Source organism: Ornithodoros turicata, chromosome 1 (genome assembly GCF_037126465.1).
Source record: "Ornithodoros turicata isolate Travis chromosome 1, ASM3712646v1, whole genome shotgun sequence".
NCBI lineage: Eukaryota > Metazoa > Arthropoda > Arachnida > Ixodida > Argasidae > Ornithodoros > Ornithodoros turicata.
In genome coordinates, this window is record NC_088201.1 from 188,561,502 (window position 1) to 188,576,023 (window position 14,522).

Consider the following 14,522-nt stretch of genomic DNA (forward strand, 5'->3'; position numbering starts at 1 on the left):
TAGTAGGCGGTGTGACTGTGACGTTACAATCGGCGGAAAGGCCAGGTGTTCGCGATGATGTTTACTGTGACAACTGATATTTTTCATCGCAGCGTAGCTGTGACCACGCAGGATTGTCACTTACCTCCGTTACTGGTTCCTGCCCTTGTTCCTGATCGAATATGGTAGGCACGGCGTCAATCTTCAGCCGTTTCCGTTTCTGCCGTAGCACGAGCCGAACGTGCAATACATCTTCATCAAAATAGGCGTCGTCAGCGAAATGACAGGAACAGACGCATGAAACATTCAATCCTTGGGCCACACCACAGTAGTGGCTGGCGATCGCTGCCTCCCACTCTCGTTTCGTCTCGCCATTGCGAGGTCGGTGAAATTGAAATGTAAGCTCGGGATTCGAGGTATATGTCTTTGTGCACCCGGGCACGTAACACCGGTTTCCTGGCTGTGAAATCGCACGTCAACGGCGTGAAATCCTAGGGCACACGCTGTGGTTCAAAGTACTTCAAAGCAAACGCGACAAGACAACAAGAAAAAGGGTCAGACGCACGCTCAGACACACACACAACTCCGGCGGGAAGGAGCGCCTCCTGATGGTTGGTTTATCCCGGTGACGTCAACCAGTGTCGGCGCCTTGCGGGGATTGCCGTGCGCGCCGAAAGCGCGAACATTTAACAATCGTTTCTGAGTCAACCAAGTGGATTTGTGCGGAGAAAATTTGCCGGCGTACATTATGAACGACAGGGAACATGAGCATAACAGTTCAGGAACACGGTTCCGGATGCGCCTATCCCTTTAAATCGAGATCAACGGTCCCTTAACTTGAATTTTACTCCGAACTCTACCTCATACAGGGAGTTATTGTCACTGAAACATTCATCACGTCGCCAACTAACCTTTGCAAAAAACGAATTGAGTGCTAACATGAAGTTTTAGCAATCCATGATTTCGGTTTTAAGTTAACCAGCATTGGCGAAACCCTGCCTGAGTCTGAGAAGGCATTTTGAAGTGCATGTTTCCAGGAGACGGCTTGGTTTACGTATGCGAAGTTGAGTTCTTCCCTACTGATTAGGAATCGTGGAAGGTTTCTGCTGTATTCTTTAGGCTCGTTTCACTTCGTCTCTGTGTAGCTCCCGTGCAGATGAACACACTTGGTACAAATGGTGATTATCATCTTCCATCGTTTCACATATGCATACTGGACGTTTTTCTTTGTTTCAATGCGTATCGTGCACACTTTCAGCAGTGACATCCGATGAGGAGCTAATTTGGGCAGCCCTACGGGACAATTCCCTGGGTGATCGAATCTCTCTTGGCGCGAGATCAAGAGAAGAAACGAGAAAAAGGCGTCAGAAGAAGATTGGTCATTTCGGAGAGTCATGTTGTCTGTGACGTTGCGTCACTTCAGACAAAGCGGCAGAGGAGGTTGCCGCTTCATCTGTGGAGACTGGCCGACTTCTCAGCGCCCGCTGCAACATGGGGAGTGATACACGTAGAGAAAAGCGAGCTCGAATAAACCGCCCTGTCGCTGTCGTTGATTTAGTGGCCCTGTAACCGCCGTGTTTTCTTTTCTTTTCTTCTTTTTTTACATTTAACACTTAGCACAGGCACGCATTTAAGGTCCGCTTACCAGTCCGGTCGATTTTCTAACGTTGCACAACCCTATGCAGCAACGTAAAAAGAAACAAATGTATGGAGAAGGACAGACCGGTAGCCGTTACTGGAAGCTTCAATATTTACTGAAGACAGTGTCTGAGTTTTCGCACTGACATTATTCCGCGAAGAAGCGATGCCGCTACGATGTACTTCGACTTATAGCATGTACCTCCCGTAAGCGTACCCCCAATTGCACTTACCGCCCTGTTGCCAGTAAATCTTGAATGTGTGGTCATTTTCTCTCCTGCGATGCGAACTGTAGGGGGAAATGATAGGATTTAGAAAAAGGCTCACTGACATTGATTTGAAGAACAGGGACAGGTCATTCAGAAACATAAGGATCTGCACTCTTTCGGGGAAGCAAGTCAAATGGGGCCTTGGCACTTCCTTAGACACTCCCTTAGTTGCGCTATTGAAAGTGGGGTGTCATCTGAACTGCTTCAAGGGCAAGCAGGTGACCTGGCTCCCCAGTATCACATGGATGCAACTGCAAGTTCTCTGCATTGGATGCAACTGGCAAGTTCTCACTTGCACTTCGGCGTTGTGTCAGCACGTCTGCTGTATGGAAATCGTTACCGTGTGTGCTTCAGCGTTCATATAGTTCTCACCGGAGACTTCATTGCTGCGCTGAGCTTTTCCTGCGCACTATCATTATTATTTTTTCTTCTATAGATGTGAAGAATTCAGAATTTCCCGAATCTTAATTCGAATCCAAGAAAGGTTATGTGAATCCACGAGTCTTATGAATATCGCATATTTATTTATTTTATTTATTTATTTACCCTCAGGTCTACAGCATTAGAGAGGGAGGGGCTTCAAACAAAGCAGGAACAATGTGGAATAAAATAAACAAAATAATCAACAACAAACGAACCAAAAACACGAGCATAGATAGTATCACTGGTGGACAATCAGATCAGTATGTACAGCTTAAGTAATCTTACGCTGCATTCAAGTGGTCGGGAAGCAGTTTCCTGAACTGTGTTCCGTCAGTGATGAAGGTAATGTGACCCGGGAGATGATTCCATTGCAGTGAGGTTTTAGGTAAAAATGAGTCAAAACACGTTTTAGTAGTACAGAATGGGATACCAACTTTCTGGCGGTGATCAAGCCTTGAAGAGACATATGATGGATGTGCAATTAAATGGAGTTTTAGCGTTTCGTTGTAGTAAGATATCTTGTGGAACAGACAGAGTCGAGCAACCTGGCGGCGAACAGTCAAGGAAGATAGGTTAAGGATTGATTTCATCGCAGTAACACTGGCTGTAGGACTATAATTCCCTAGAATAAACCGTGCAGCACGGTTCTGAACCATTTCCAGTTGGCAAATGAGTGATTGTTGCCCTGCACCCCACACCGAAGCGGCATACTCTAATACTCTACACGGATATGATATACTCTATACTGGAAATAATACTCTACAAGGAAGTGCGAAGGGCTGAGGACTTGTGATTCCTCTGGATCGTTGTCTATGAAAGTGATTGGCCTAGAGTTGACGACATATTAACTTCGGTCACCAACGTTTGTAGAATAATGCGAACCCTGATGGCTAAGATGAACAAGATGTTTAATGCCCTGTTGATGGAACAAGGTTTTGTGTAAGAATCAATCAGCAAGCATGCGTCATGCAACTGATGCGTGAGGAGCCCTCTTCTTCTCTTGACAGGGACGTTTTCCAACATCAGGAAGAATTAGCGTTCGGTAGAGTGTTAGTTTGAGTGGTAGTACGTTGAGCGGTGCGAGTTTGAAGTTGCGGCGAATGTACCCTAGAGTGCGTGTGGCGTTATTGGTTATATATTCAACGTGCTGACCCCATGAGAGATTAAAGGATACGTGTACGCCTAAATATTTATATAGTGTAATACCCTAGTTACACTAGCGCTCTCAACCACGGTTGAGTCGACCACGGTTGAACTAAACCGTGGTTGAGAGTGTTACACTGCAGCGCCAACCGTGGTTGACTGCACAACCACGGTTGAGTTTCGACCGAGCTCCTCAACCACGGTCGGGTCGACTGAAAAGCAAGATGGCGGACTCCACTTCAGCTACTGTAGTGTCGTCGGAAGCAATAAGTGAGCTGCCGTGCAGTAAAACACACTTCGTTTGGTCAGATGCCATGACGATGCACTTGATAAACCCCTGGGAAGACAGTGTAGCCGTATCGGGGACCAAAGAGGCCAGAAAAGAAACGCCGCCGATTACGACCGCGTCGAGACAGCTACTGCGGTTTTCGTCGGGAAGCAAGTGCGGGTTAAAATAGAAAACCTGACGATGGAATACAGGTAGGAAACTCAGTTAGTTCATTTCTTGTTTCTGCTTGCTTTGTTGTGTATGTCATAGCTACTTACGCCTATTTTATCCAGCTATGACTCCGTGCGATCAGTGGCGTTTTCGTCGCATTCCAGCGAGCGCGTATAATGTACATGCTGTTTGGTGTCCTTTTCGATGTTTCATACTATTTGGTACAACTGATGACATGTCATACTTGAATTTCCAGCTTCACCTATGAAAACTACAGCCACACTGCACGGTTTCGCACTGCTACAAAACGACTACTTCAGAAACAGTGATGTCATGATTGGTGAGCATAACCACAGCTGCAATCTGAATCTGTGTGCTGATATGATGTGTGGAACTCTGCATCTGACTGATCTGCTGCTTCAGGATGATGAGGGGATATGGAAATGGGGTGTGTACGTCCTCTTCGCTGGAATATGTGTTGCAGTTAGTATATCACTGCTTGTTCTGAACTCTTGTGAACCAAGCATGTGCTTAAAACATGTAGTAGTTTGTAAAGGCATTATTAAGTGGTAAAAAATAAAAGCACAACAATTTTGAAGTCACTAAAATGATAAATATGGATGAGCATTTACTAAGCTGGAAATCAGTGCCAGTGCTGGCAATGCTGCATGTAATCATATACATATTACTACTAAGCATAGCAAGGCAACTAGCGGGTGGGGATCCATAGTCAGGAGATTTATGTGCAACAAGAAAAGACAATAACAGTAGCTTGTGTGTATTGTATGTCATTTGTTATGCATGCTATTTATCCCCTGTGTATGTGTATGTGATGCACTATAAGCATGCTATGTTGCAAGTAGTCCCGATAAACTTCGAAGGAGTGACAAAACAAATAAAAAAAAAACTGCAGAGGAAACATCGAGGCATCTTCCTCAGTAATATGTCGTTTCACTGCATGCTTCACACATTCTTGTGTATCTTCAAGGTTCCAATTGTACACGAACAGCAGGATGGGAACCATTGTTGCAGCATCCCAGCCTGAAGAACAAACAACTGAGCAACAAGAGACAAGTTCGGAACCTGCACAGACCTCACAGAGAAAGTAGCCCAAGAACCAGACTGTGATGATGCAGGTCCTAGAGCTCTAAAAAGCTGTGGAAATGAGAGCTACAAAAGCTGAAAAAAGGAACGAAGGTTTCAAAGAAAAGTACTGAGGCTGCAGGAAGGAGTTAATAGAATGCAACAAGAAACGCTTCGATAAGCAAATTAAAATGGTGCAAGCGTGATGGTGTACTGTGGAAAGAGCTAACATTTCCTTCAGTTCATATTGTGTGTTCCTCAAACTCAAGGAAATGTTTTCTCCTTCAAAGAAATGTTTCATTCGATGCAGACTTATTTTTCAATCATCGCCACCACAATAATTTTTTTTTTCCATCACGGAGAAATCTTGCATACGTAGTTTGTTTTTTAGCTTTATAACAGTGCATTGTCCTTGCAAAGCCTCATTAAATGTATATGTGTAATGTATTATGTCAGTGATTCTCGGCTTTTGTTACTTAAGCTGAAAAAGGGTCATTGCGTGAAAAAAAAAACAAAAAACAAGAAAACATAAGCATATTACCGTAGTTATAAAATCTACTCATAAGGAAACATGACACTAAAATTATCCACTTTAGAGAAATGTACTTGCCTGCAATAAATATGATGTCATAGTGTTGTAAAACGTTGTTTGATTGATTGAGATTTTAAAAAATATGGAGGTGTTCGGGTCAGCTACTGCAGAACTCGTGAATAGAACACAGTAGAAAAACCAACCTCGAGATGACGAAGAGGCAAAGAAGAAAAACCATGCAAAACAAACAAACAAAAAATAAACAGGGTCCACCTGATGGATGTGTCCAGTAAATGAAATAAGAGTTCAAATGAACATAGACTGTAAAATGTCATTTGTGTTGCTTTCTTCATTTTTTATTTATTTGATAATGTGGACATTTGTTTCTTATGATGGACAGTTTTTGCTTGCTAAAGTTGCAGCTAAGTGCAACAGACATGACCGAACCTCATACAACAGGACACACAGTTGCCCTTGGCAGCAACTTTAACAAGTTCACGTAAACAATCTCCCAACTCGTAGAGCTAGGGTGACTTTTCCTGACGAGGGAGGGGAATCGTCGATGTTATTGAAGCATGATGGGCGCTTTCAGCACCTCACATTTAAAATCATTATTATTTGCTACAGCAAAAATTTTAAATACTGCATCGTTTTGCTATGCTAATCAATCTAATTGGTTTATGGGCATTTTAATAATTTACTTTACAAGCAAACGCTTGGCGTTCAAGCAGGGTTTGTTTAATGCTGAGATGTCCTTTGGTGGAGACAATGGTGTTGGCCTTTTCGAGGCCCTTTTTGGTGTGGGGGTGACGCGCTAGATGTCGACTTCATGAAGGCGTTGCTCCATAAATGTGCAATGCGATGGCATCCTGCACACATGCCCCACCTTCAGTGGAAACTGGTGTCGAATGTTGTGGCATTTCCCTAACATGATGGCGGTAGTCCTACATTCAGTCTTGCACTATCATTCATGCCTTTGCACATGTTATGTACAATGCAACCTCTAATTATCATGAGTATCATGTCACAGTTATTGATGTCGCACTCAATCCCCTTTAGAAGGATGCAGAGTTGTGCTTTCACTCTCCCAAAGGCATTTTCAACCACATGTCTTGCATCTGACAGTCAAGCATTAAACTGCCGTCAGAGTATAGCTTCATCATATACGGCTGCAAAGGAAACGCTTGGTCACATAGGATGACTAGACCCACGATGAACCCTTGCATTGCCTCTATGTACCAGCCCTTGTAGCTGTAATAGTCTGAGCTTTGGTTCTTTGAGAGCACATCTCAATGTGGCATCCGTCCAGAATCTTGAGAGAGTCCTGTTACTCCGTCAAACCGATGTAGGTGGCTCTGTTTGTGTTGTGAGCTTCACAAACTGGGATTGTAGTTTGTCCAATCACTAAGTAAAAGCTCCCAGTAAACATAATTCACAAAATGCCTGCTGACACCAAAAAGGCTGTTCTGCAGATGCTAATAGGCGATAAAGGGCACCTGCCACTCTTTTGCAAAGGCACAGCCTGCCTCATGTCCGTGTCTCGCCTAGCTATGCTTTGGCAAACGCCCACCACGTAGCTGAACATTGCACAGGTGACGCGATAGTCCCGTTTCGGTTTAAAGAACTCGTCAGCGAGGTTGGGCAGTGTGGTTTCCGACCAAGACACTGGCCGTCGATAGCCGCGCAGTTGCTTCTCCCTTGTGCACAATCGCAGGGCTGTTGCTGTCAGAATTTTCACCTGTTGCCGTGCTGGTTTCCGCTTTCGTCGCTTATCTATCGCGCGCGCACAGCATCCAGCTCACACTCTGTTTTCCTCAGTCGAGACTGGAAGTAGGGGAGGTATAGAAAAACATTCCTGACCCTCTCTCGCACCACGTCGTTCTTCGGTTTGCTCAAACACATCGCTTGTCCAACAGAACGTACACGCACAGTACAGACACGGCAGCACAAGAAATATTTAGACGAAATATGTAGAACTCAACGAGGACAATGACATGTACAACAAAATAAAAGACTAAAAAACGCGGATAAGAAAAATGCGCGGCAACGCACGAAAGAGCAGAAGTACAGCAGAAGCGTTCGTGCGAATTAGTGTTGTGAACATATTTCGCGATTCGGCTGAAATGTAAATTTGGAAATGCGAAACAGTAGTAAAAATGTCGAGTTGCGTACGAAATCCTTCCAATACACAGTAACACACATTCTTGGGGCATTATACACCTCTGGAAAGCGTCCAAAGCGTTATCTTTTTCTGACAACTTAATATTTAAAATGGTTATGTCTTTTGGGGTTTCTCTGTTTGCTCATCAGGCGACGCTGCTAGCGCTACTCTCAACTGAGCTCACAGAAGCCCGTGTAACTGATTTCGTTGCTCAGTTCACTCAACCGTGGTTGAGCCATTCGACTGCAGTCGACTCAACCGTGGTTGAGAAAGCTAGTGTAACTAGGGTATAACTTGTTCTAGTACGGTGTTACCAATCATGTATGAAGTGTTTAAATTTAGTGAGATTTAGTTCCATATGCCACGTGGGCGCGCCATGACTGTAGTTTGTTCAGATCTGACTGTGAATGCATGCAATCTGAAGGTTCTGTTACTTCACGACGTACAGACGTACAGAGGTCGTATTTGTTGTTGATTGCTGTGTAGATGACGTATGGCGTCCTCGTGAGCATTCGTTGATTTCACAGTCAAGTGTGATAGCGGAACAAGTTGAGTTCCATAAAAGTTGCTCTAGACACGTGCCAGTTACTAAGCGCAGGTAGATTGGTGATATCCGTAGGAGCTGCATGAGCAGAAGGAACGGGTTATTGACAGTCCACATAGCGGTTCCGCAGAGCCCACTCATTAGAATCATTGCTTTAAAAAAACAACGTTTGAAAAGGCCCGGGGGAAAGACTCTAGAAAGTGTTTTGAAGCAGAATTAATATGAAATTATTAAAATAATTAATATAATTAAAATAACAGTCCACTTCATGAGAAAACATACCTATATAGTTAAATGTAATTTAAATTAAGTGTAACTTAAACGTAATTTATTTCACATGTTGTTCATCGACTAGAGGTAATACATAAACTCTCGAGTCTGAATTATTTCCATAAAACTAAGGAACAATCAAAAGATAATCCACGTTACTTCCAAACTTGTAATGTCGGAGCTTTATGCTGTGGCTTTGGAGCGCCCCGGGGCCCCCCCGGCCAACCACGCTTTCGGTGGACTCCGGAGGCGCCAATTTTCGAAAGACACAAAGAAACGTGGTTGGTCGATTCGAAAGATTCGGTTCGCCGTTTTTGGACACTGGGATCCGGATTCCCGAATGTCGAGTCCTTGTCCAGCATTCGAGGATTCGCAGATTCGGTTGGCCCATCCCTAGACTTTTTTTTTTTTTTTTCAGTTCCGCGCCGCGAAGCAACTGTGGCTACGAGCGGCGAACACATGTGGACAGATGAAGAAAGGACAGCAGGAATTATAGTAGGACAGAAACTGGAAAGGAACCGTAAACCGAAAACCGCTTGGAACCGTATTTTTTTTTCAAGAACCGTAACCTGAACGTAACCGGAATTTACCATCGGCAATTAACCGAAAGCGTAACCTAAATCGAAAAAATGTTATTTCGGCTACCACTTGAGATGATTTGGTTAAAGCATGAACACGAACAACTTCGGCCGCAATATTTGTTGATATATAAGTTGGCTTTATAAGTGTGATCAGTGTTAAGTAGTGTAATATGACTTCTAATAAAGCAAATCTCTTCGTCTTGTATTTTCCATTCAGAAGTTGCGTACAGAACATGCCATCGTATGCGCTTGGACACCTGATCGGAGAACATATCATATCACATCTACTGCGTACATCCCCTCTGAGTTATGATCTGTATTGTGATCATCTAAGATACCGAGCGCTGCACGATATTTGTCTCCACATCTGTTTGCTTAACTGCTTAACACAGACTGCTTACAGCTTGTTATAGCACGAATCAAATACACGCGCACGAGATAATAGAGACCGCAAGAAATATTTTACGGGCAATGTCGGAAACACCATAAGTGCGTCGTTCTTTATTCGACCTGACAGGTGGCGCTGCATCTCCGTTTCGGAGCGCAAAAGAGAATTATGTTCATTTTTACCCGTCTGCACTTTGTAGCTCATTTTGCGATATTCAGGCAGCCTGCAGATACATCCTGGGGAAAATCGAATGACATACCGGTCCAACTTTTCGGTTACCGGTAACTGCAAATTTCAAATGGCGAATCCCGTAACCGTAACCGAACCTAGATTCGTTTCGGTCCTTTAGTGTAACCCACATCTTTCCTATTTTTCTATTTCTTCTGCTAATCTCATCACCTACTAGGCGTTATTTTCATGTCATTCGAAGGCGCAGTACTGCAGCCTGTGTATCTCGCACGCCCTCAAACGTTGCTCGCAGAAGTCGCGATCACGGCCTGCTTGCCATTGTTAGCGCCTTTTCCTTACAATTCGCGGGTCAAACAATCTCGCGCTTGCTTATCGTGTGGTCTGTGGCGAGCACCCTATGGCGGAGCAGCGAACAATCTCTGAAAACTAAAACAAAATTTTGGTAATTTCCTTCTTCGATTCGCAGTGTGTGTCAGTCCATGTCATGCGAGAGAACAAGGCTTCTGCCGCACGATAATAAAAAATTAAAAAAGGAAAAAAATGTACTGTTTTCAATAGAAGAGAAAATATTTTATTGGGACCCTTGTCTGCACGTTAGGTATGGGTATAGGTTGAGGTTGAAGTGCATGTTCTAAGCGCACTCCATACTGAAACGTGCTTTACAACAGAGCCGAACTTAACGTCACAAACAAACAAACAAAAATAAAACATCGACAAACTCGTGCACGCACACATACCTAACTATGTGCTTATCTTACTCATTTAACGAGCTTGTGACTCCGTGTCCATACCGCGAGGCGTTATCGTGAGGGTGCATTCTGTTACATACGTGACATTGTCTCAGTAAAGGGAAGTGTCGCGGGCTGCATAAATCACCCAACAAGAACTAAATACACCGCTCACGTATCCGCATTTATTGATATATGCGGCTTATGCATCATGCACTTTGTAGCTCATTTTACGGTATTCAGGCAGCCTGCAGATACATCCTGGCGAAAATCGAAAGGCATACCGGTTCAACTTCCTCGTTACCGGTAACGGCAAATTTTCAAATTGCGAAACCTGTCACAGTAACCGCACCTAGATTCGTTTCGATATCGTAGTGTAACCCACATCTTTCCGTCTTTTCTTTTTTTTTTTCTTTTGCTAGTCTCATCACCTACTAGGCGTTATTTTCATGTCATTCGAAGGCGCGGTACTGCACCCTGTGCATCTCACACGCCCTCAAGCGTTTCCAGCAAAAGTCGCGACCACGGCCTGCTTGCCATTGTTAGCGCGTAATGCGGCATGATGAAACATGCAAAAATCGTGAAAATGACAAAACGGATCTGCAAACTGGGACTATTCTCTATACACTGGTTCAGTCCTTTATCTCTGAGCAGCAACGGCATCGCCCGCGAAAGGGAACACATGTTGTCATTACACATAACACCTGTTCCTCATTCGTGAAGATTCTATAGATGATATGCACGCTCCAAGAGAGTTCCTTGTGTGGCCATAAGGCGACCGTGCACTTATCCAAGAATATTTTTGATTGCTTGTGATCAGAAACGGGCACTTTACAAGCTTGTACAAGGTACAGCTTCGAACAAAAGCTTACGAAACTCCGAGGTGTTGCATTTCGCCATTGGAGCGACAACCTCCTGGTGTCCTCCTGATACCTAGCAGGGGGCCACTCCGATGACGAAATACGCAGGTGCCGAGTTTCGTGAACTTTGGTCCAAGCTGTACCCGCAAAACGTGTTTAATCGAAATTACTAAGTACCGAGCAAAAAGGTAACTGAGTAGAGTAAAAATACAATGTCTTGAAAAGTACTTTAAGTGCCACTCCAGACTCGGAAAACATCGTTTATTTCATTTAGTCCAGAAAAAGAAGGTGCCTCAAGGATTATACACGCGAAATTTCAATCCTGTTTGCGAACGCTGTGCATTTCTGTCAATTTTTGAATGTCTGCCGATCCTCCACGAGTTTCGCTGACGCCAGGAGCGTGTTACGTAATCATAAGCCCACAAATTGTGGTGATGTCATGTTCTGGAGAGGGCACTCTTTTCCTAGCCACGACGCCGGCGTCCGAGGTGAGTCAGGTGGTGGAGAAGTTACGTGACGTTGATCGAAAGAAGCGACAATTGTCGAAATGTATTCTCTCTCGTTGTGTTTTCTCGAAGGTCGGAGGATATGTCACGTGGGGCTTCGCTTACGGAGTGCAAAAGGTGAGCCCCCCAGGAAGACACCAATGATGCCAGATGACAGCCGGGCGCTCTGTCGGAGTCTAATATGACGTCACAGTTCTCAAAAATAAACATTACTTTCCTATAGCTTTCGCGTCACGTAGAGCAAATATATTTTCCAAGAATGTAAAGTGAGACAGGATTTCAGCAACATAACTTTGGTGGGATTCTGAAGACACGAGATTTAGTCCGTAGTGGCACTTTAAGATTGAGTATTAAATACTTCTCAAAATAAATCGTTAGTTGCCGGACACTTTGACGAACAGTTGGAATGCTCTATTAAAGAAATACGAATAGCGTCAACTTAATAACGGCAATACTAAAAACATTTATTAGCCAGTAGGAAATGCGTTTCAAAATGTCTATCCAATCGCACACACAGGCACGGGCATTCTACAGAAACGACGTAATTTACTCTGGGTGTTCTCAATATGAGTGCTTCAACCTAAAGAGTGAATATTATACGTGCCCTCTCTCGCTACGGCCTTCGGCACGAGTCTTCTGTTTTGCCTGAGAGACGCTCCCTCAGTGACTTCCCGCATGCCATTCACATGGCCTCACCCAAGCTCCCGAAGTCGAGGTACCGCACGCTAGCCCTTCCCGAAATGGATGTCCCGGACATCTCAAACGCTAAAGCCAATGTACAGCACAAAGTGAATTGCTAAGACAAAAAAGAATATTTTGTCACGTACAGAGATATATCTTCAAACTGACTCGGAAAAGTATTTAAGTAGTATAACTAAATAGTAGAGATGACACGAATCCAGAATTTTCGGAACCCGAATGCGAATCCCAAGCAGGTCCTCCGAGTCCACGGGTTTTACGAATGCTTTCCTTTAAAAAAAAGTTGTAAGAGCCAGCAAAAAAAAAAAAAACTCCTACTGAAAAGCGTTTTGGGTCAGGATTTCACAACAACTTAATTTATGACAACTTAGTTTAATGAAATGCAAATTCAATAAGGGTTCACTTTCAGGAGGAAACAAACTCATACACTTCTTAAGTGTAATCTATTTAACGTGACAGTCATGGGCTACAGGAAGTACACAGACTATCGAGTCTGAATTCTTTCCCGAAAGCTGAGAAACAATCAAAAGGAAAACCATATTATTTTCAAACTTGTAATGTATGAGTTCCTCGCTGAACACCTCAGTTGAGCAATGCAGATAAACAAGCGAGAAAACACTGGTGAAAGTTGACAAATTTTTGTGCAGAAACGCCAGAATTCTCAGCCGCTCCTACAGCGTTATTTATCAGCTGCGATACCATATGTGCTGAAGAGTTCTTCTGACACAACTGTCGATGGGGGTGTGATCAGAAACTTTTTAGGCCATTCAGGCTTAAGGCGGTCTCCGGAGGCGCCAATATAAAAACAAAACAACGACAACAACAACAAAGAAACCTGAAAGATGGAAGTCACTGAAAAGGTTAGCCAACTGTAGGACTCGAACCCACATCTTCTGAATTACGAGTCCAGGGCTCATGTTCAAAAGATTCGAAAGATTCGATTAGCCCATTTTTGGCACTGTGATTCGGTTTCCCGAATCTCAAATCCCTGCCTAGGATTGGAGGATTCGGTTGGCTCATCTCTACTAAGTACTGACTAAGTATCGCAAGACACCAAGTTACTCGCAAAAGTATTTCAGATACATAAGTTAAATACTTAACAGAAGCTACGGTACACGTGTATGTTTAAAGACCACGGTTAGCGCCGACGTTCGCTATCTTCCAAGCTGAGAAACAGAATAATTGACTTACAGTGTCCTGAAAATCACTGACTCCTGACGGCCGGAATCCTGTCACGACTACGTAACTCAACGATTGCACAAGTGACTGCTGGATACTGTCCCTGGTTTGTTGGCATAACTCCACAAAGTCTGACACGTTATCGTGTGACAGCGAGCTCTTAAAAGACCACCGAGACAACTGGGGGAAGGATAGCAGGAGCATTTCATGCGACTGACGCAATCGACTAGGAAGTATCGGCTCACTCTCAGACAGGTGAAATACAATAAGAGCCACTCTGTTGGTCATTGTTTCAATGGCACCACAGCCCGCTTGTTTTAATGAAGACGTTGTAGCCCCTAGCCTTTACAATATAGTGTACAGGGTTCGTCAAGATAAACTTCGGGGTTTGTAACAAAGATGAAACAAACAAGGACAGTGTCGGGATGCTAAAGTACATGTTAGAGGGCGTATTATGCCCCCAAATTTTATGTCGATAATGCCGCTTGGTCTGTTTCTCTGCGGATAAATCGTGAAAATTAAAAAAAAAAACACCGCTGCCAAATCGGCTATACCTGTGTTTGAGCTTCTTTCCGTCAGATAGCGACACGGTCGAATGCGGCTTTGCAGAATACAAGTCCGGATTCCGTTCCACATGTTCAATTGGTTTCGATGTCTCGATGTCCTATGCAACGGCGCGCCCGACCGTTTCGCCATCTGACGGAAAGGAACTGAAACATAGGTACAGCCGATGAGGCAGCGGCGGTTTTTCAATTTTCACGATTTATCCGCAGAGAAACAGACCAAGCGGTATTATTGACATAAAATTTTGGGGTATAATACGTCCTCTAACGCTTACTTTAGCTTTCGAACACTGTTCTTATTTCTTTTATCTTGTTTATTGAAGTTTATCTTGGCGAACCCAGTACAAC

At 43.9% G+C, this 14,522-nt stretch overlaps 1 protein-coding gene and 1 long non-coding RNA gene across 2 annotated transcripts in view; one reads left to right on the plus strand and one right to left on the minus strand.

Moving 5' to 3' along the window:
* LOC135392029 (atlastin-2-like) overlaps nucleotides 1–13,768 on the minus strand; it is a 60,838-nt gene extending 47,070 nt beyond the window's left edge. Inside the window, exons 1-2 of the mRNA XM_064622651.1 lie at nucleotides 13,624–13,768; nucleotides 1,851–1,906 (exon numbers count right to left, since the gene is read on the minus strand). Of these exons, the coding sequence (XP_064478721.1) occupies nucleotides 1,851–1,886 (36 nt within the window). The 5' untranslated portion in view covers nucleotides 1,887–1,906; nucleotides 13,624–13,768. The remainder of the gene's footprint in view (nucleotides 1–1,850; nucleotides 1,907–13,623) is intronic.
* On the plus strand, nucleotides 3,672–5,168 carry LOC135374312 (uncharacterized). Its single transcript, XR_010416841.1, has 3 exons — nucleotides 3,672–3,932; nucleotides 4,148–4,231; nucleotides 4,924–5,168. It is a non-coding gene; the product is annotated as an uncharacterized LOC135374312 (long non-coding RNA).
* Nucleotides 13,769–14,522: the final 754 nt, after the last annotated feature.